This window comes from Artibeus jamaicensis, unplaced genomic scaffold (genome assembly GCF_021234435.1).
Source record: "Artibeus jamaicensis isolate MK-2021 breed Jamaican fruit bat unplaced genomic scaffold, CSHL_Jam_final scaffold_614, whole genome shotgun sequence".
Classification (NCBI taxonomy): domain Eukaryota; kingdom Metazoa; phylum Chordata; class Mammalia; order Chiroptera; family Phyllostomidae; genus Artibeus; species Artibeus jamaicensis.
The window spans coordinates 198,012-217,550 of record NW_026522050.1 but is presented as its reverse complement, the minus strand read 5'-3'; the positions used below and the strand labels follow the sequence as shown (position 1 = coordinate 217,550).

Below are 19,539 nucleotides of genomic sequence, written 5' to 3'. Positions count from 1 at the left end.
TGTAAAACAGGGACAGCTCTATGCCTCCTTGGGGAATGCTGAACCTGAAAGGGCCTTGTGAACTTCACCACCAGTTGGGGTGTATGTACTGACAGGTTAACCTCTCTAGATTGTTGCATCCTACCCCTCCAAAAAGCAGGGAAATATTCTGCTTCACCTATGTCAGGAATACTTTAAGTATAAAATATGTGGGGAAAATGCTACATAATTATATTCACAGGTAGTCAGAATTTACATGCCAACATTTTCATATAGGATACAATAAAAAGCTTAAGTAGGGTTGAGTCCATCATTAAACTTGTTTATGGGGATATAAATAATGGTAATAAAGTAAATGGTAATGGTAGAAATGGACATTTCTAGAAATCTAAAAAAATTCTACAGGACACATTTCATTGCAGAATGTTGTCACTGCCAGTCATAACACCCTCCTTGCTTTTCTGCTCAAAATACTATGTTCTTCTTCTTTTGATCTGCCATAACTATCTTTTTATTTTAGCCAAAGTCTAATCCTAGCAGAATATTAACACCATGGGAAGACTCTTAAATGTACTATGAAGTTGAATGGAGTCAACGTGATAGGTCATTGGTGATGCTCTGGTGTGTCCTTTTCCTAGTGCAAGGTTCTCTCTGTGGGGCTTGCTTCTATCAGTGGAAAGCGCAACTCTGGTTACTCAGAAAGGAGGAGCATATTTACCAGTGTCTCAAGATGCTAGCTAACTTCATGTCACTTACCTCACTAATTCCTTCTATATCTAAATTTCAGACATCAATTCATTTGAATTTTGTAGTTTGTAGCTAGTCACACAAACACAAAAACATACTTGTTAGAAACATTTATTTGTCAAAATATTTTTTTAAAAAAAGTGGGAGTGGAGTAAAACAAGACTAAATTTCAGCTAACGCTGTACCACGATCACAGTTCAGACGAAAAAACAAAACAAATAAAACACCCTGCCCCCCACCCCAGTGGTCCTAGCAGTTTCACAGGATTAGCTTCAATGTTAGAGTCCAGAGCTAACAGAGAAGAGTAAAAGGTTGCTTGCCACTACATGGTCATTTTAAAGGGTAAGATGTTGCAGGTAGGGAGAAGGGTTCAACTCCTAAGGAAAGCGAGATCAAGAGGGGTTCCACTGTACAGGAAAAAGGGGATGCCAGCATAATCCTTACCCTAGGGCTGCTCAGAGGCTGAGAATATAAGAGACTGAAAGGCTACAGAGATTCATATCAGGAGGAAAGAAAAGTCAACTTAGAAGCATTAAATTAAGAAAGAAAACATAGTTGGTCACAAACTCCTTTGTTTACTGAAACATGAAGCAATGGAAACATCCCGGCAAAGGGGACCGCGCGGAGCAAGTTCTCATATATGACCGCAGCCCGAGGGTTCAGTCCACAATTATCCTACCTGAAAGAGAGCACAACACAAGAGGCTTACACAATGCCTGGAGAACAGCTTGGCTCCGAGTGCAAAGGCCCTGGTCCTGTCCTGTATTCCAGAAGAAAAAGAAAGAAAAGAACAAAGCCATGTCAGACTGGATGAAATATATCCCATGTAGTATTACCCAGGAGTCTATTATGACTATACTTGTAGGGCTCTATTTAATAGCTATAATAGAACAAGAAGCAATCTATGTGGTAGACTGCTGTGTTGGTGATAATTATGCATTCCTTATTTTTTTATCCATCTTTTAAGCAAGACAACCTCTGTGATACAAGGCTATTGTCACTATACCAAAGGGCATACAGATATTGTCAAGAACCATAATTTAACTTCTGGGTCCAGAAAAAGTAGAAGATTCCAAGATCTCAAATATGGCAACTACACTATTTATTCTAAATTTGTTTCATTTCAATCTTTCAAAGTAAACAAGTTTTCAAAAATAATCATATGGGGTATCAAGGAATGTTCATTTACCCTCCAATATACACCTCCATGTTAGATTCAGATTTGGAGCCATAATTCTAGTAGTCCCCCTAACTGACCACATCTCCCTTACCAAATCAAGAAAAGAAATCCTGAAATTCTCTAGTTCTTCCACTGATGATGGAAGCTCCAGACACCATTGGCTGGGGCAGGGGGAGTTAACTCACACCAAGCTTCTCTACTTATTACAGACAAAGGGCCAAATCTTGGTCTTGATCTGTGCCAATCGACTTCAAAAGTTGTGATGTTCTTGAATCAGTTCTGCTAGGGTGAGACCCGTATTTGGATTCCCCAACAGTTCTGGAGTATTTCATCCTGGCAGCCTCATTAACATCAGGCTCCTGGGACTGCAACCAACTCAGGGTTATTCAGTCCGTTTGAGGTTCACACCTGGAAGGTAAGTTTCTTTAAAAGTCATCACTAAAAGGTTAGTTGAACAACCACTGCTTATAGTCAAGTCACTTTAAAATACCTATGCAATACCCTTTAAAGATGACGTACACTAATTTAATATTTAACTGTGAAACATAGTTGAGAAACAGAAGTTTTCTGATGGATGATCCCACCTTACTTTAGAGGCATATCCCACTTCACAGCAGATTCAGCTACTTTAAAAGTAAAAATCAATGGCAACTAGTTAAGCAGTAAGGTTATCCATTCATGCACATGGACATACTCTGCTACACAACGGTCTCAGGAAATCCCGGTCTTGTCAATGGCCACACAGGATATCACCTGCCACAAGTTCATGCTTTACCTGCTTCTATGAAAAGGACAAATACCTACTGCTCTGTTTTCTTCTAAACATATACCAAAGGAACCCTGGAAACTCAGTGGTAACTAAGCTTATCCTTGCTACTAGGACTCCCATTCAAGTGATTCTCAATTTCAAGGTACAAGGAAAACCACGAGAATAGAAAGCTGTCATGATACCATGTCCAGTTGGATGAAGAAATTTATCAATCTCTAGATACTCTGTTATTCTTGCCATTCTAACATCTTTGGTATACATTTTCTGATGTAGGAAAAATTAAATTTCCAGGGTCACCACCAATGGGACCTTATACACATCAAAAAATTACCTGGTTTATCTAGTTCCTTTCAAACAAAAAACAAAGATTGCTGGGAAAAACGGGAAGCATCAGACTACACGATAGCATCACTGGCTATACATGGCTTTCGTTCCCATGTAGAACAGGATGCTCTGGATTACTAATTAGGAAAGGACTTCATGGGACAGTGGCATCAAAACATTGTTTTCAAGCATCTTACAAAGTAGTAGTTTCATTAGCCAACTGGAAGTCTAAAGTTAAAGTTCTCACCCTGATGGTCATTAACTCCTGAACCTGTATGCTTCATCTTAAAGTTCCACAGTGACTTTAGTGGAAAAAGAATGGGTTTAGGAGTCCGCCAGACCTGACTTTGAATTCTGGCTCTATTTCTCAATTACCAGATGACTACAGGCGAAGTACTTAACCTCTCTGAGGTTTAGTTCCCTTCTCTGTAAAAAGAGAACATATCCTAAAGGCTTACACATATCTCTGTGTGTAGATTAAATAATAACACAGAGATCACTCAACAAATGTTAGTTCTCTTAACTATGTTTCTATAATCCAGATCTGCTCACACCTGATTAAAGAACTGTAATTTCACTAACAAAAGGAGTTCTCTCAGAAGGAAAAAGATGGAGTCATACACTAAAACCTCAAAAGGCCAAAAGAACCTGACTTAAGGTAGAGAAATATTTAAGACTAACATGTAATTTTTATCCCTTGGATACTACTGTACTGACAACAAAAGGTGGCTTTAGCTTCCCCTATGCAGCATGGGTCTCTTTTAAGGAAACTAAATGGAGTCTCTTAACTGCACCTACCCCACTCTCACCTCCAGTTTTTAAAAGGCTGAGTACCGTGCTCGGTCCACATACTGCTCCCGCTCATACCGGGCCATGTCATATAGAGAATTCCGTGCAGCTGCTGAAGCCTGAGACAGCTCACTCTCTGGCCCATAACCGTAGCCCTCTCCAACTGTGGGGAGCACAGGTGCAGCACGTCGAAGGGGGCTCCTGTCCCTTCCATAATAGGAGGAAGTGGTGGCAGCAGCCATAGGACCTGAGTTCGGCAACAGGTGTCTGTCGTAGGGATCAACAGAAGTGGAATTGAGGTGACTGTTAACAGCTGTGTTCTGGACTTGCGGCAAATGGGACATGTTCTGCTCTGCGTAGTTGTACGCAGAAGCTGCTGCTGCTGCTGCCACTGCCTCATACGAGCGGACCCGGTAACGCTTATAATAGTCCAGTGCTCCATATGCATCGTTGTAATACACGGATTCCCCGTAGCCCACGGTGTAAGGCGTGCGCACTGCTCCATATTGTTCATTATATTGCTCAGTAAAGTCTGCCACACGACCTGTACGATCTACTGGGCACTCTTTGGACCAGTGCCCCTCTTTCCCGCACCGATAGCAGCCGCTCTGGTCTCCCATCCCAGGGGCAGTCCGAAGGCGGCTGGTGGACAATTGCACGTGCATTCGTTTGCCTTGAGGAAATAGATATAAGATTTGTTATAACTCACTGGCATTCTTTATCCTCCCCCAAATAAAAGTAAACTAGTTGGCATAAGACACACACACACACACACACTCACTCTCTCTCTCTCTCTCTCTCTCCTGAGACCCTATTTCATCAATCCTTTCTAAAAGAAGTTGAAGTTTTAATACAGATAAGAGCTAGGAAGTTTGACTCTTCAGAGACCAGTAATACTTTCTACTTACACCGGGCAGAATGGATTCCCTCCTACTTACCTGTCTCCACAACCCCCCCATGTCAATACAGAAATTGAAAGTTTCCACACTTCACTGCTAAAACTGAGATTTTTTTGGGGGGGGGGTTATGAGACTGAGATTTTAACAGTTCAAAACTTGCCAATTCTTCCAAATCAAATACCCAACAAAAAACCTCAGTTACATTACTTTTGGAAAATATCTTACCAACGTTTCCCTGATTTACTCAGGCCACATTAGGCCTGAGCATCTACCACAGCTTAAGAACCACAGCAAACTTCTGTCCATCTTGTTTCTTCCAGTCATTATTGCAGGTGTCACAGAAAGCTATGTTGAGTACACAAATCACACCAGGCTCATCATATGTTTATCTTCAGTACATCTAGAAGTTATAAAGCCCTCCAGATTTTAACCTCATCCCCACTTTTCCAACAAGGGTGACTCTATGCCTACTATGGAAAAGAAAACTACCCGACCAAGGTTTCTCAAGCAAGCATTAGATCTTGAAATAATATTGGTTTCTTAGGGACAGTATATTCCCATGTAATGGAATTATTAGCATTTCATCCTGCCATTAGTTTACAATTCTTTATATGGGATTATCTACTTGTTAGAAAAATACAGCATTTGTCTAAAGCCCTCTGGGCACCCATACAAACAAGACACATCCAGGGAATGGCCAGCACTAGGAACACCTAAGAGAAGAAACAATGTCTGCCCTGGGTTTGTGTACCACCAAGCCCAGGGAACCCTTACTGATGAAAGCATCCAAGGTCTTTAAAAGCAGTTTGAGAAAAGGAGTATTTTTGGCAGTATTTAGTTCCAAACTGCGTACGACTTTGGAGATCAAGTCAGTGTTTTTTCAAATTGAAGCCAAAACACAGCCAGTACAGACAGGGAACAGGGGCTTTGCATCACTCTTAAGGGCTACTCAGAACAAATCTCCCCTCCACAAGTTTCTCTCTCTTTGACAGACCTTGTTCTGGATGCAGTTATGCGATAGGAGGCCTCGTGCTCCATCCACCATCCTGTTGGAAACAGCCCGATTCAGGACGGCAGCCAGAACAGCGCCATGCACTGACCCTGAGAGGGGAGCGGGTTAGTGCAGTAATACCACTTTAGTCAAACTCATTTCTGCCCAATATTTAAGATTCCTACCACCCCAGTTTCCAGTAGTTATTGCCTCTAACTTAAAACCCTTTCTTTAGTCCTTGCTGTTACGTGGCTCAGTTGGTTGGAGTGTCAGCCCATAAACCGAAAGGGTTGCCGGTTTGATTCTGGTCAGGGCACATGCCTGGGTTGTGGGTTCTGTCCCCTGTTGGGGCACATGCAAGAAGCAACCGATTGATGTTTCTCTCCCTCCCTTTCCCCTCTATAAAGTCAATAAGCCTGTTTTCCAATGAGAATTTAAAAAAAAAACCACAAACAAACCCAAACCCCTTCTTTAACAGAAACAAAGGAACTCAGGTTTTTACTTCCAGCTGCTAGCATGGAGGCAGCACCCACCTCACCACTGACATAGTCAACACATACCAAATGGCATTCTCTGAAAGCGGCATTTAGACATCCCATTGTTTTCAAAGATTTAAAAACTGTCATTCTAATTCTTAGAGTTAAGGGCCATTTGCTAACTATGCATAGAACAGAAACACAGACTTTTGCCCTAAGTTACATCACGAATGTAAAGTTCACCATAATTTAGTCTGTAGGATTTCAAATCACTTGTTTTTCAACCATGTACAGTGATTAATCTGTGTGACAAACTGTGCTGCAACTCTGAAGTCAAGAGTAACCACACCAATCTAAAAAGCAGCCAATCCAGAGACTCAGAAGCACATTTTTAAGGAAAAAGCTTTGGTTTAACTTCTTTTTACTTTTATAGATTCTGGGTGCATTTTTTTAAGAAAGAAACAAAACCCAGTGATTTTTTTTCCCTTAATGTTTCTGTTACTGCGTCCAATCTTTATCCCAGCTTTATTTAGAGAGTGGAACTTCTAGGTTTGTAAATACCTGTGGCAAAATCTACCTCTCGTAGTAACTATCAAAAACACTTCGGTAAGCCCTGGCTGGTGTAGCTCAGTGGATAGAGCGCGGGCCTGTGAATCAAAGGATCCCGGTTTGATTCTCAGTCAGGGCACATGCCTGGGTTGCAGGCCGGTTCCCTGCAGGCCAGTTCCCAGCAGGGGATGCACAAAAGGCAACCATACATTGATGTTTCTCTCCCTCTCTCCTTCCCTTCCCCTCTAAAGATAGATAGATAGATAGATAGATAGGGGATGCACAAAAGGCAACCATACATTGATGTTTCTCTCCCTCTCTCCTTCCCTTCCCCTCTAAAGATAGATAGATAGATAAATAAATAAATAAATGCAGTAAATGTTTATTAAAAAAACAACAACAACTTAGGTAAAATTCTTTTTACCTAGAACTAAAAGATCTGTAATGCAAATGAGAAGTTTTTTTCCCCACACACAATCTTCCGAAAGATTGTAACTATGCTTTTAATTTAAATTCCCTAAAGTTCTTATAATTGAAACATGCTGTGCTTCTCTATTAACTTAAGGAACCAGGGCAAAGAAAACAGAAAATTAAATTCTACTACTCTCCTACACTTGGGGAGGACAAAAACTTAAAAAGATTTCCTTAAGAGAGCTTCCAAAGTTACTGAAATCTACTGCTGACATTTATAATAAAACTAGCCCAATGAAAGTGTTTGCTTCTGAAATCTGGAGCAGAAAAGAATATTAAAATGTTGAGGTGGGCAATGTGGGGTCCTAATTGCTGAACTCGTATCACATGCCAGGATCCAGGGGGCTAGGGATGTAGCTGACACACAACAGTACTTGAATTTAATGCTTGTTTGTGTACTGGGGGGAAAAAACCAGGCGACACCTGAACCTTTACAGATCCGTCCCAATTCAGCTGCCTGAATTGTTACTTGGAAGGCTTAAGGATTTTCAAAGCAAACTGTTTGCTAACTCAGTAAAGAGTGCAGGTTCACTGCTGCTTGTGGAGAGAAAGCAGATCCTAAAAGACAGGTCCTTTCAGAAGTCATACAATGGAGGCAGAAGGCAGAGGCCTAAATGCCAGCCATTAACTTATAAAGGTTCAAGAGATGTCAAAGGGCCGTTCTTAAGAGGCCACCTTCATTAGATAGCTGAAGAGGCTTTATTGAAAAATGTGATGAATTGGTATCTAGATTGTATTTTCTGTAAAACTGTGACTTATTATCTAATGTTAAACTTTCTCCTGTCCTCTGGAGAAAAAAGAGCTCGTTATAAAAATGACTATGTGTGTAACTCTGAGTACAGTGCTTTCTCCAGAGGGGTCAGGCTAAGAACATGAAAACCAAATAAAGGGTTTTTCTTTTCTAATGATAACATTTTTAAAAACCTTATGGGTCATGTGTTACTCAGATATCTACTTCCTAAAGTAATTAAACCTGCTTTATTAAAACACACACTCCTCCCAAACCAACTTTCCCCAATTAACTGACTACCATATATTACTGTCCCTTTATTCAAGTGTGTATTAAAAAGGAAAGGACATGCATAAGGACACTACTAGAATATCTCTACAGTTTGTACTTGACTTCCACTGAATTCTTTTTACACTTTGCTTACTACCTGTTAAGCAAGAACCGCCATTTCTCTCTGCCACTGCCCATTCATGATTTCCTCCCCGTCAAATGAAAATAATTAAGAATATTTTTAAAGCTGTCTGAAGTGCAACAGCTTTACAAGTTAATAAAAACAAACACAAATAAGAATACCGCAGGGATCACTAACTCTATTTTACAAGTGGGAAAGATAAGCAGAGAGAGATTAAAACACTTGTCCAAAATTATATGACTAGTTACTGGCATGAGTATCTGCAATTTTTGCCCCAAGCAGCTAAAGGCCAGAGCACCACTGGCTGTGAACACGGACATCTGGTGCACTATTTGCAAACTTTCTTACCCTTCTGTAATCAACTTTTCCTCTTCTTCCATTTCTTTTCTCCCTGTTTTCCAGGTTTAGCAGAGGACCTTAAGTACTTCTTAACGATCCTTTTACTAGCACTCAGACAGAAAGTGGTGTTGATTTATGACCCTGAAAAGTGGCTGTAAATGTGTGGTCCAAGATTATACTGTCAACAAAAACCTTGTAGAACAGTGCTGTCCAACAGAACTTTCTACGATGTTGGAAATGTTTCATATCTGCACTGATACAGTAGCCACTCACCTCATGCCTTCTGAGTGCTTACAATGTGTGCAGTACAATTAAGAAGCTGAATTTTAAGTCTTATTTAAAATTTCAATTTAACAGTTACATGTGGCTAGAGGCTATCATATTAGCACATTCCTAGAGTCACTGGACAATCTCCTATCATATTAATGACAACACATATACCTTTATTATTGGTATAAATAACACGTTATTTGCTAAAATATTTCACTGGAATCTTCAGAAGCAGGACCATCATTCCCATTCAAACTAATTATTTTGAATTTCTTCTCCCCTTAGAATTAAACAACACGTAGAGCAGAATACAGTCAGTCAGTCCCTGACTTATGATGGTTTGATTTTATGGCGATGTGAAAGCAATATGCATTCAGCAGAAACCATACTTTGAATTTTGATCTTTTCCTGGGTTGGCAGCATGTGGTACAATACTCTCGTGATGCTGGACAGTGGCACCTGGGCCACGGCTCCCAGCCAACCACATGATCATAAAAGCAAACAAACGATACTCTGCAGTGAGGCAGCAAATGCATTTTAGTACTGACTTACAATATTTTCAACTTCCAATGGATCTATCATAAGTTGAGGAACACCTAGTCCATGGCATGGATTCTGGCTGTACTTGAGCTGAACAAATTTGACCATTCAAAAGATACTCTCCTATATTCAGATTCACCACTTAGATTTGTAACACAGTGATTTCTCCAGCTGTCTTGGTTCCTTTTTCCCACCACAACCCATGGTAGTAAAGAATATAAACCCTACACATACTAACTCTCAAACACAAGGCTTCTTGGTCACAATAAAAGCATCAGGTAAGCCACCACCTCTATCCTCCCTTCTCCCATGAGGTATTCATTTGCCCATGCAGCTTACAATTCCAACAACACTGAAATGAGTGAAGCCTGAAAGATAAACCCACAGTTTGTCATTCTATGCAGTTGTTGATGACCTAAAAAGGACCTGGCAAATCTGAAAAAGGAGTAATTGTGCTTAAGAGTGGTAACATACAATGTATTATTTCCAGCTAAAAGAGACTGGAAGGTAACACCCTACCAGCCTCATGGTGCTGAGTGCTTGCCTATGTCTGGAGCTACACCTCACTCGGTTCTGCACCCAGACCCCAGAGCGGTTCACCTTGAAACTCTGTGTTGTCAAGGCCCCTGATGGCCTCCACCGCATCCTCTGCCCGCTCCATGTGTACGAAGGCATAATCTTTCACGATGTCACATTCGATGACTGGACCATACTCCTCAAACTTGGCTCGAAGCTCTTGGTTGGTACAGGTGGGACTGATGTTGCCCACATGTAACTTGGTTGAAGCTTTGCTCTTATTCTTGCTGGCTTCCACATTGATGTTCACCCCGTGCAGCTTGTAGTGGTGCAGGTTGCGAATGGCATCCTCTGCCGCGGTCTTATCCTCTATGTGCACGAAGCCGTAGTTCTTAATGATGTCACATTCCAGCACCTTGCCATACTGCTCGAAAAGTGAGCGTATCTCCTGCTCTGTGGCCTCTCGGGGCAGGTTTCCAATGAACAGCTTCACCATCCTGACAAGAGCCTGGGAGAGAAGAAAAAAAGGTTTCCAAAAGTTAGGGATGGAGCAGGCAATCTCAGTGCATTCATTACCTTTGGTTTACTTTTCCACAGAAGTTCCTAGCACCTTCGAGACCTTCATATAGACGTCCGTTAGTCCGTTATTTTTTTTCTCAATAGAGAAGGAAAGATTTGTTCTTAAAGAGTAGTGTGACGTGAAAACAGGGGGTCGGGGGTCAGCACGTACTGCATTCTCTATCATCTCCACGAAATGAGGCGCCTTTGAGTAACACGTTTAGCTGTTTCATATCTTGAAATACTCTCTGTGGGGCAGGAAAGAAAAGAGCCCAAGGCAGGGCCAAGAGACATCTACCTGAGAGTCCCTGGTCACAAGGTTTTGGAGGGAAATCTGTGTACCTCTCCTACGTGAGGATTCACCTTTCAAAATACTCTAAGAATAAAAAGGCTCCCTTGGCCCAAATCTGGCGACCCCCACACCCACCCCAGAAACACAACCTCCAGCTTCTTCGCCCCAACAAAGACTCGACCCGACCCCTGCCCCGCCCCCTCTGGAGACCCAGCCCCGCCTCCTGCCGTTGTCTTCCCCCGACCTCCCCCAGAGAAGAAACCCAAACCCAGGGCCACTTCCATCCGCTGAGACTCGGGCTGACCCACTTCATCTAGCCCTCGGACTCCCCATACACCCACGAGACCCCCTCCTACCTCCGAGTAGCGGCGGCGGTGGCAGCGGCTCTCGCGTCAGAGAGAACGCTACAAAATGGCGAAGGCCGCTGGAGCCTCGGCGCGACCCGGCCCTTTCTCGCGCGCCAACTCACGCACGCGCGAATGCGCGCTACCTCTCCCCTCCCCTTGCGGACCGGACGACCAATCCCACGGCTGCATGTAAATGACTGCCCTAAAGTTCGGCTCCCCAACGTCCGACTCGGGGGCGTGGCCAGCTGGTGACGGCACCGCGGGCGGAGGTCAGCCCGCCCCCAGCCCTGAGTAGCCAATCAACATTCTGGAAGGGGGGGCTGTTGTTCACACGTCACAAGGGCTCCGGACGCAACCATTGCCTTGGTGAAATCAGAAGGCCAGGGTGTCACTAGCCATCACAATGGATTGGTGCTGTAAAGGCCTGCAGAAGCGGGGGTGAGGGCGGTCAGCTGATGATAAAGGGTTATCTCACTGGGTCCCCTAAAAAGGGGCTTATCTTAGCAGGCTGGCCAACCTGTAGTTCAGCTTGGGACATTTTAGAAATACAGACGCGCCACATTTTAAGCAAATCTAGCCTTTTTTTGGTAGTTTTAAACATGATTTAAAAATTATTTTTCATTACAAACATGTTATTCATTAGTGATGAAACAGGGCCAAAGAGAGCAGAGCTGGACTGGTTCTAGGAAGCATTCTATGCAGGCTCCCCTTAGTCGTGTTCTGTTCTGTTTATTCTTGTATGTACGTGGGCTAGTTTTCTTTCTCTAGCGACTTCACAGTTCCTGGCCTGTGGTGAGCACACCAAAGGAATACTTGGTGCAAAGGCCCAGAGAGGTTCCTTGATTTGGGTGTAGTACAAGGCCTTCATGTCCACACCAAGCTGCCAGACAAGGAATCAGTGAGTCCCAGGGCACTTTCTTGTGTTAAAATTTATCTGTGGTCCAAGGGCACCTCCTGGTGGCAAAAGGGAAGCTATTTGGTGGAGTACTCATTGTCACCCGTAAACAACGAATAGACGTTTATGAAGATTGATGGACCGAGTTTATCTCGGAGTAGAGCATGCCACGGTGATTGTCAATCTCCATTCCTCACTTGTGGTGGCTCGGTAGAATCTTTTCTGATACCAGCAGGCACAAATTCCTGAGGCTGACCTCTTTCTCCCCTGCAACTTGGATATGTTTCTTTCACTGAGTTCTTTCAGAAGAAGCACCTTCCTTGCAATTTTAACATTCGTGCTTATTTCCCACGTGATTCTATCCACCTCTCTCCTTCCCTTCTCCTCTCGGTCATTTCCAGTTTCACTCTACAGTCAGAGATTTAAAACGTGTAGGGACCTCCTCACCCATTTCTGACATAGCTTTCAATCATCTTCACCATTCTGACTTCTCAGACGGAGGGTCTGAACTTACTGTCATCCACCTTCATACACCGTTTTGGGTTCTGTTCTTTCCAATTCTCAGAATTTCCTGAGGTCACCAAAACTAATGTCCTTTGGACAGTTTTCACAATTTGAAAAGTTTCAACTCATTCACCAACCTTTTGCCCTCTGTCTTTACACTATTTCTTCCCAAACCTCTGACTGCACCATTCTATTTCCTTCCTCCATCTATTTCCCTACTCTTTTTAAAAAATACTTTATTTGTTTATTTAGTTTTAGAGAGAGGGGAAAGGGAAGGAGAAGGAGTGGGAGAGAAACATCAATGTGTAGTTGCCTCTCATGTGTCCCCCCACTGGGGACCTGGCCTGCAACCCAGGCATGTGCCCTGACTGGGAATCGAACTAGCAACCCTTTGCTTCTCAGGCCCACACTCAATCCATTGAGCTATACCAGCCAGGGCTATTCCTCTACTATTCCCTTTTATCTCCTCTCCCCTTCCCCCACAGGCAACCGTTCGAATGAGATCAATGGGTGTTATTTTGTTTGTGTTCTTCCAAGATGTGTCTTTTTAGTACATTTGCTTTTTCCATTTAAAAACTGTTCTATGTGAAAATTTTCAAAAAGGCACAAATAGAGAATATTATGATGAACTCCTATGGACCTTTTACCCAGATTAACAGTTATCAACATTTTGCCCATACTTTATCTATCCCTCTACTTTTGGGGAGAGGACGGGCTGGAGTTTTTAAAGGCAAATCACAGACATAATGTCATTTCTCTTATTAGAACTTTAAGATATGTTCTAATGAAAACATCCAGTGTTATGTTTTTTAATTATTATAAAAATATTTTATTATTTCCTCCTAAAATTAGCAGTATGTACACAGTGCTCAAACACCATTTCCATGATTGGCATTTAATAATTTATTGTTAATATGATTAATAATATTTTTGTTAATATTAATATTTATTTCAAATTTCCCCCAGGCTGTTGCAAATGTCTTTATACAGTTGGTTTCTTCTAATACAGATCTAAACAAGGCCCACTGATTGTGCATTTAGGTAAATTATTGTAATTTATGTAAACGCTTATGTAAATCATGTTGAACTCGACACAATTTTTTTCACTGTTTCCTTTTTCACTAAGTGCTGTGTTGTGTCGTATCTAACCACTGAGTGAATAGTCCATAGTGTGCAATCCCCATATCTTACCTACCCATCTCTGGGTGCAGGATATCAGGTTGCCTCCAACCCCCCCCAGCCCCTGCCATTATCAACAAGGTTGGAATTAACATCCTTATGTTAATTATGAATGCCCTAATGGATCCCGTGTGAGAATTTGGGGAAGAGCGAACCCATGGTCAAATTGCTAGGTTTTGGTCTGGAAAAACTGTACAGTCTGCCCTCCCACCTACACAGCACGAGGGTTCCTGTGTTTCAGTGTCTGTCCTGTTTGTTGTCATCCACTTTCCTAATTTCTATCTGATGATAAAGTGACACATAAACAGTTGCTTTAACTTGCGTTTCTCTGATTACTTGGTGTTTTTGCATTTACTTTTCTGTGAATTTCCTATTCATATCTTTTGCTCCTTCTCTTGTCGACCTGCAGGATTTTCTCACCTATTTTACATATCAGTATCTCATAGGTTTTGAGTATGTTCTTTCATTCCACCAAATGAAATGTTACCTTGGTATCCTTCATTGAACAGAAGTCCTTAATTTTTTATGTAATGAAATTAACCAATTTGTAAAGTTTATGCTTTTGAACTTTTGAGTAAGTTTTCCTTTTCAACCCCGAGTCACATATATATTCTCCTACATTTTCTTCTATTAACATTAATATTTTTACCTTTCGCTTGTAGGTCTGTAGTCCACTTTTACCAGTGCTGTTCCAAATAGAAATATGCGAGCCACAGATGTAATTTAAATTTTTCTAGTAAACACGTTTAAATAGTATGAACTTTAATACTTTTGAAACCTAATATAGCTAAAAGATCATTTCACCATATAAGCAATATAAAAATTCCCAATGAAACATCTTAAATTCTGTTCTTCCTCTTCAGTGTCTGAAGTCCTGTGAGCAACTTTGCGCTCACAGCACATCTCAGCCCAGACCAGCCACATTTCCGGAGCTCAGACGCCTTGCATGGCTCGCAGCCTGTGTCACACAGTGCGAATCCAGTTGTCACCCTTGGAGGTGGTGTTAGGCAAGAATGCAAACATACTTTCCTCTAAACAATCAATACATGTCTTTCTGTCCCTCTGGCCCCATTGATATGTGGTGCCTGCATTATTGTGGCTCTAACCTGTCTCAGGTCCCTCACTGCTCCCTACCATTCTGTCGTCTTTCTTGGAACTTTTGATCTACTTATGTGTGAGGGTGTCTCCCAAGACTTACTTCCTGATCTTGTGCTTATCACCTTCTGTGTCCTGTCCTTGAGGCTCCATGCGCTGTGGGAGCTTCAGCCGCCATGTGTAAGCATGTGACGTTCAAACACCATTTCCATTCCTTCTCCACGCACAGGGACTGGCTGCCCTCTTCGGGACCCTAACCTGGCTGCCCTGTTCTACATGTTAAGATGATAATTTCTCCATTCATTTCTCACCCCCATGAACATTTCCTCCTAAAATTTCCAATTATTCTGTCCCCCCAACCTCCATGCCTGCTATTCTGGCGTGTAAATACCCAGATTCCCTGAACACTCCACAGTGTATGACTTTTCCTTCAAATAGTGAACATTTTATATTTGTACCTGAAGAAAAAGAGCTTGTGGTGTGGATGGATTCTTCCATTCAGTCCCATGACAGATTGTTCTAGCCACATTTATCTACATGTTTCCTGTGGATATACCCGTTTTTCTCAAGAGAAAGGGATAATCATTTCATGGGCTATCTGGTCTACCAGATCTCATGGCTGGAGACCATTCCGGGGCTGTGTTGTGCTAGTCCTGAGCCTGCACACACCTGACCATGACCTGACCCTGTCATTGTCAAGGCTGCTGACGTGTCACGCCTGACCCAGTTCAGCCATGGCTCTCGTCCCGTAACACTAAAGATGTTACTTTGCTTTCCTGGAACGATCATCTCTGAGCCCCAAAAATAAACGGTCATTTGTGTGAGAATGGAAAACAATGAAAGAGCTAAGTTTTTCCTGTAGAAGGCCACCAAGGTCACCATTGTCCTCAAACCTCTAATTGCCAAGTCAGAGACAAGGGGGATTCCTTTTTTATACTTCGAGAGATCTAGCATACTCTCCTGTGTGTGTCTGTGTGTTTACACACTTCAGGTGTACCTCGTGGCTTCCCAGGGTGTCGTCATTCTGTTGGTCAGTGGACTTGGAACCTGCCGCCTGTCTAATCCCTAGGTGAATGCCCTTGACCCTCTCCACTGGGGAGGGCACCTCGTGTGCGCTCTGTTCTCCGCTGTCGGGCTGAGCAGTGGCTGAGACTAGGCTTTGGCCTTGTTCTTCAGTCTTTCCTTTTTTTCTTTGTCTTTAGTTTTTGAAAACAGTCGAGAGACTCATGAGTGAAGACAGTTGTGCACCAGGGAAATAGTTGTTCACTGCTGTTTAACATTAATCTGCTTGTTAACATCATCCTGACCCACAGTGAACTTCTTTGGTCAAAAAAGAGGCTTGACACGGGTCAACCCTGCAAACCAGAGGCCATTATCAAAATAATGTGGTTCTCCAAGGGCTTGGAGGCTGGGGACAGAGCGGAAACCTGACCTACCAGAGCCAAAGGGAAAAACATGGGCACAGCAGAGAGGCTTGTGGTCAGGGAAGCAAAGACACCCAGAGGCAGTAAGAGAAGCTGAGCTATTTAATCACCTCCTTGGCCAGACTCAATCAAGGCTGTGGTTGCCCCCGAACAACTCACACCTGGAAGCCATTGAGAGTCACAGGAGATGGAGTGGCCGCTTGAGTCAGAGGATGAGGAAGGAGGGGCAGGGGGAGCTTCAGTGTCTCCGACTCCGTCATCCGGCCATCTTGCCCCCAGGTCCTGCTTCAGCTCTTAGAGGTTCCTGGCTGGTCCCCAGGGGCAAGGCACCAGACGGCATGCCCTAGCTGTGGTGGGAGAAGGCCCCCAAGGCAGGGGCAGCCAGTTCCCCATGTGGCCTATACTGAGGGAGCGGCACTGTCCACGCCGTGGTGGGGATAGAGGCGTAAGGCCGGGGAAGGAGGGAAACGGGGGAGGAGTGGAGTTGGGGGTTGCCTGGGTCCCACCACCAGTCTGGAATTAAATACAGAAGAGAAGGGCTGCCCTCGGGAACACTGGCTTGTCCCCACAGACAGTTCCTGGTGATGGGCTGACCTTGGCAACAGACCCTAGCAGCAGGCAGTTGTCCTGACAAGAGGGTGGTTCCTGTTGACAGTCCCTGGCAGTTTCCTGAACAGAGGAAGGGAGCTGGCCTAGGAGTCTTGCCCCCAGCTACTTATTCTTCTTGAAGAAGCTGAAGCGTTTTTCTCGCTCTCGTTCTCTGCCATCCTTGCCTCGAAGTACCACAGGCCCCTCAGCCCCGACTGGCGATACTGGGGGCATGGTCATGGCCCGAGTCATGCCCCGGGTGGCACTGGGCACAGCTGGCTCTTCAGGTTCTCCAGAGGCGGAGGACGCAGCGGCGATGGCTGCGTTCACCACCCGCAGCCATGAGCTCATCTCTGCCTGCAGGGAGCATGGAAAGACAACCGGTCAGCTTTAAGGTTGCTGTGCTGAGGGTGCCAGCCAGCCTGCAGACCACAGGGAAGTGTAAGAGGAGGAGGCAGAAAAACCATTTGACTATTTCATCTCATCGTAGAACAAGACCCCTTGAGATAGGGGACATGTTTTGGCATGGCCTTCACAAACATCCAGTTGGCAGATTGCGCGCTGTCTGATTTTAAAGCATGAGATACTTGAGGAAAGAGAGATCGAAGAGGGAAGAAAGGGGAAGCCACACGAGGAGGGTTCGAAGAATGGCCATGGAGCCACAGGGCTGTGGGAGGAGAGAGGGCAGCTCACCTCATCCTTGGCTTGGAATAAATATTCTTTTCCATCCTGTAAGCTGTTGGGAGAGAGAGAAACCTCAGGGCAGAGCTGAGAATCTGGACTGCCCGATCAGGGCTGGGGAGAGCTCAGTTGCCACCCTGAGACCAGACTGGGGACCACGCCTGCTAGGCCTCCAGAGCCAGATCAGATACTTCCTGCACATTCTTCAGATTCCCAGGACAGGGAAGGCAAATCCTTCCTGATTGGTTACTGAGGACCAGGGTGAGCTCACTTCCATTCCAGGGTGGCCTGAAGCTCTGGCTGCTTGCTGTCAGGGGGCCGGGGAGGGGCAGGCCCCTGGAGTCCCCAGAGGCAGGGAATGCCAGCTCCCTGCCCTCAGGTACCCCATCCAGGATAATTTTTCAGCTTGACATCGTCAGCCATCCGGCCTGAGTCTTTGACCTCCTGCACTCCTTAGTGTGGAATATAACCGGATCTGTGCCCCTCCATATCTGTGTCCCCAAATGTCCCTGGCTCTGTAGCTCTGTTTCTTCTGGCCCTAGCCCATGGCTGCCCTTCACCTTGGACCACTCTGATCCCCCTGCTCCCCATCCTGAGGGCACGGCTCTGTTCCTACCCCAGCTTGAAGACATGTTTGCGCTTCCGATAATCAAAGGCGACACTGCCCTGGGCCCTGGCCAGGCTGACAGGCACTTCCCCATGGTATGGCACTCCCGTGCTGGCTGCCTTCGCATCCTTGTAAAAGCCAAGGCTCCCACGCCGCAGGACACAGTACACGTTCTGCCAGGACCTGGGAAGGACGTGGTGCAGGTGATGGACCAGACAGGCCAACTGACCAGCTTTTGTGGGGTGGTCACCCTGGGAAGAGTGTGCATGTTCTAGGACTTGCAGTGTCTCTCCTGTCCCCGGGCCTGTCACCTCTACACCCTCCTGGCCTTCACCTGAGCCCCCACTCTGCTCCCGAGCCCTCCCCGGTAAGAGAACACTCCTCCTGCGGTCCCCCGACCCTCCCTCTAGGAAGAGGTTCCAGGCTGGCTTTTCGAAAGCCAGTGACCGGAGAAGGCGGGCGCTGTGTGGCCAGCCCCGGTACCTGTTGGCTGCCTTCTTGCCAAAGGCCTCCATCTCCTGCTTGCGGCACAGCATCCCCTCCATCTGTTCCTGGGCAGAGAGCTCTGAGCCTCGAGGGGGCAAGGTGGCGACCCGGGCTAACTCGGATGACCTGCTCTGGGGCATGATAGGAGGGGCTGAGCCTTGTGTCCGGGTCTGCCTCTCTTCCTGCGGCCCGTTGGCCTCGTCCCCTGTGCCGGACCCCTGTGGGGAAAACCGTGTGTCGAAGGGTGAGGTGGCAGATACTTAGCTTGGATGCCACGCAACCTTAAGTCCAAGAGCTGGGCCTTCCACCCCCAAGTTTCCTCTGGGCCTCTGCCCTCTCCTGTCCCCAGTGTCCCTACCACCCAGCTCACACCCCTCTGTTCCTGCAGATATCAACACCCATGCCTCCAGGAGGAACGCATAGGCCCTTCTGGGAAGCTGCCCTGCCCAAGTCTCTGTTGCTCCTACAGGGGCCACAAGGACAAGAGATATAAGGATCCGACGGGGCACACGGGGCAGTGGGGCTCACTGGTGGGGACTCTCCATCTGTGCAGACTCCGTTAATGCTGGCTGGCTGTGTAGATGCTGGTGGCTGGGGGTGGGTTCTGGAATGGCAGAAGGTGCCACAGAATGATGTAAGTCCTTGGGTTGCTTAGGTCCAGCCTCACCGCCCTCCCCAAGGTCCCAGCTGTTACCTGTCCCGAGAAGCATCGGGAGCCGTCCGGCCGTCCACCAGGACCGCTTCAGGCAGATTGGCTGTGGGCTCTGGAGCAGGGGGCTGTTTCCTCCGTTCCTCCTCCTCCCTCTTTCTTTTCCGCTCCTTCTCCTGCTCCTCCAGCTGCCAAAAAAGTCTGAGGTCAGGGCACAGCAGGTCTCATTTAAGAGGACCTGGAGTCTCAGCTC

The 19,539-nt window shown here is 45.2% G+C and overlaps 2 protein-coding genes across 13 annotated transcripts in view; both read right to left on the bottom strand.

Annotated features, from left to right (window-relative positions):
• Positions 1-821: 821 nt before the first annotated feature.
• LOC119041856 (RNA-binding protein 4B) lies at positions 822-11,290 on the bottom strand. Of its 5 annotated transcripts, none has more exons than XM_053659100.1 (4): positions 11,188-11,290; positions 10,066-10,489; positions 3,798-4,461; positions 822-1,405 (listed from the first exon to the last, which is right to left on the bottom strand). In XM_053659100.1, the coding sequence occupies exons 2-3, from the start codon at positions 10,475-10,477 to the stop codon at positions 3,818-3,820; spliced, it is 1,056 nt and encodes a 351-aa protein (XP_053515075.1). In that variant the 5' UTR covers positions 10,478-10,489; positions 11,188-11,290; the 3' UTR covers positions 822-1,405; positions 3,798-3,817. The 5 variants fall into 5 exon arrangements, with proteins under 5 accessions (XP_053515075.1, XP_053515073.1, XP_053515074.1 ...); XM_053659098.1 differs by having other exon boundaries at positions 822-2,314; positions 3,809-4,461; XM_053659099.1 differs by having other exon boundaries at positions 822-1,486; positions 3,809-4,461.
• Positions 11,291-16,362: 5,072 nt separating this feature from the next.
• The window catches only part of SPTBN2 (spectrin beta, non-erythrocytic 2), a 34,352-nt gene continuing 31,175 nt past the window's right edge, over positions 16,363-19,539 (bottom strand). For 7 of the 8 annotated variants that reach the window (XM_037135252.2, XM_037135255.2, XM_037135250.2 and 4 more), the window contains 6 exons: positions 19,332-19,474; positions 19,166-19,241; positions 18,635-18,855; positions 18,161-18,334; positions 17,557-17,599; positions 16,363-17,220 (listed from right to left, as the gene is read on the bottom strand). In XM_037135252.2, the coding sequence (XP_036991147.2) occupies positions 16,987-17,220; positions 17,557-17,599; positions 18,161-18,334; positions 18,635-18,855; positions 19,166-19,241; positions 19,332-19,474 (891 nt within the window). In that variant the 3' untranslated portion in view covers positions 16,363-16,986. The remainder of the gene's footprint in view (positions 17,221-17,556; positions 17,600-18,160; positions 18,335-18,634; positions 18,856-19,165; positions 19,242-19,331; positions 19,475-19,539) is intronic. The other variant, XM_037135246.2, reaches the window with a different exon arrangement.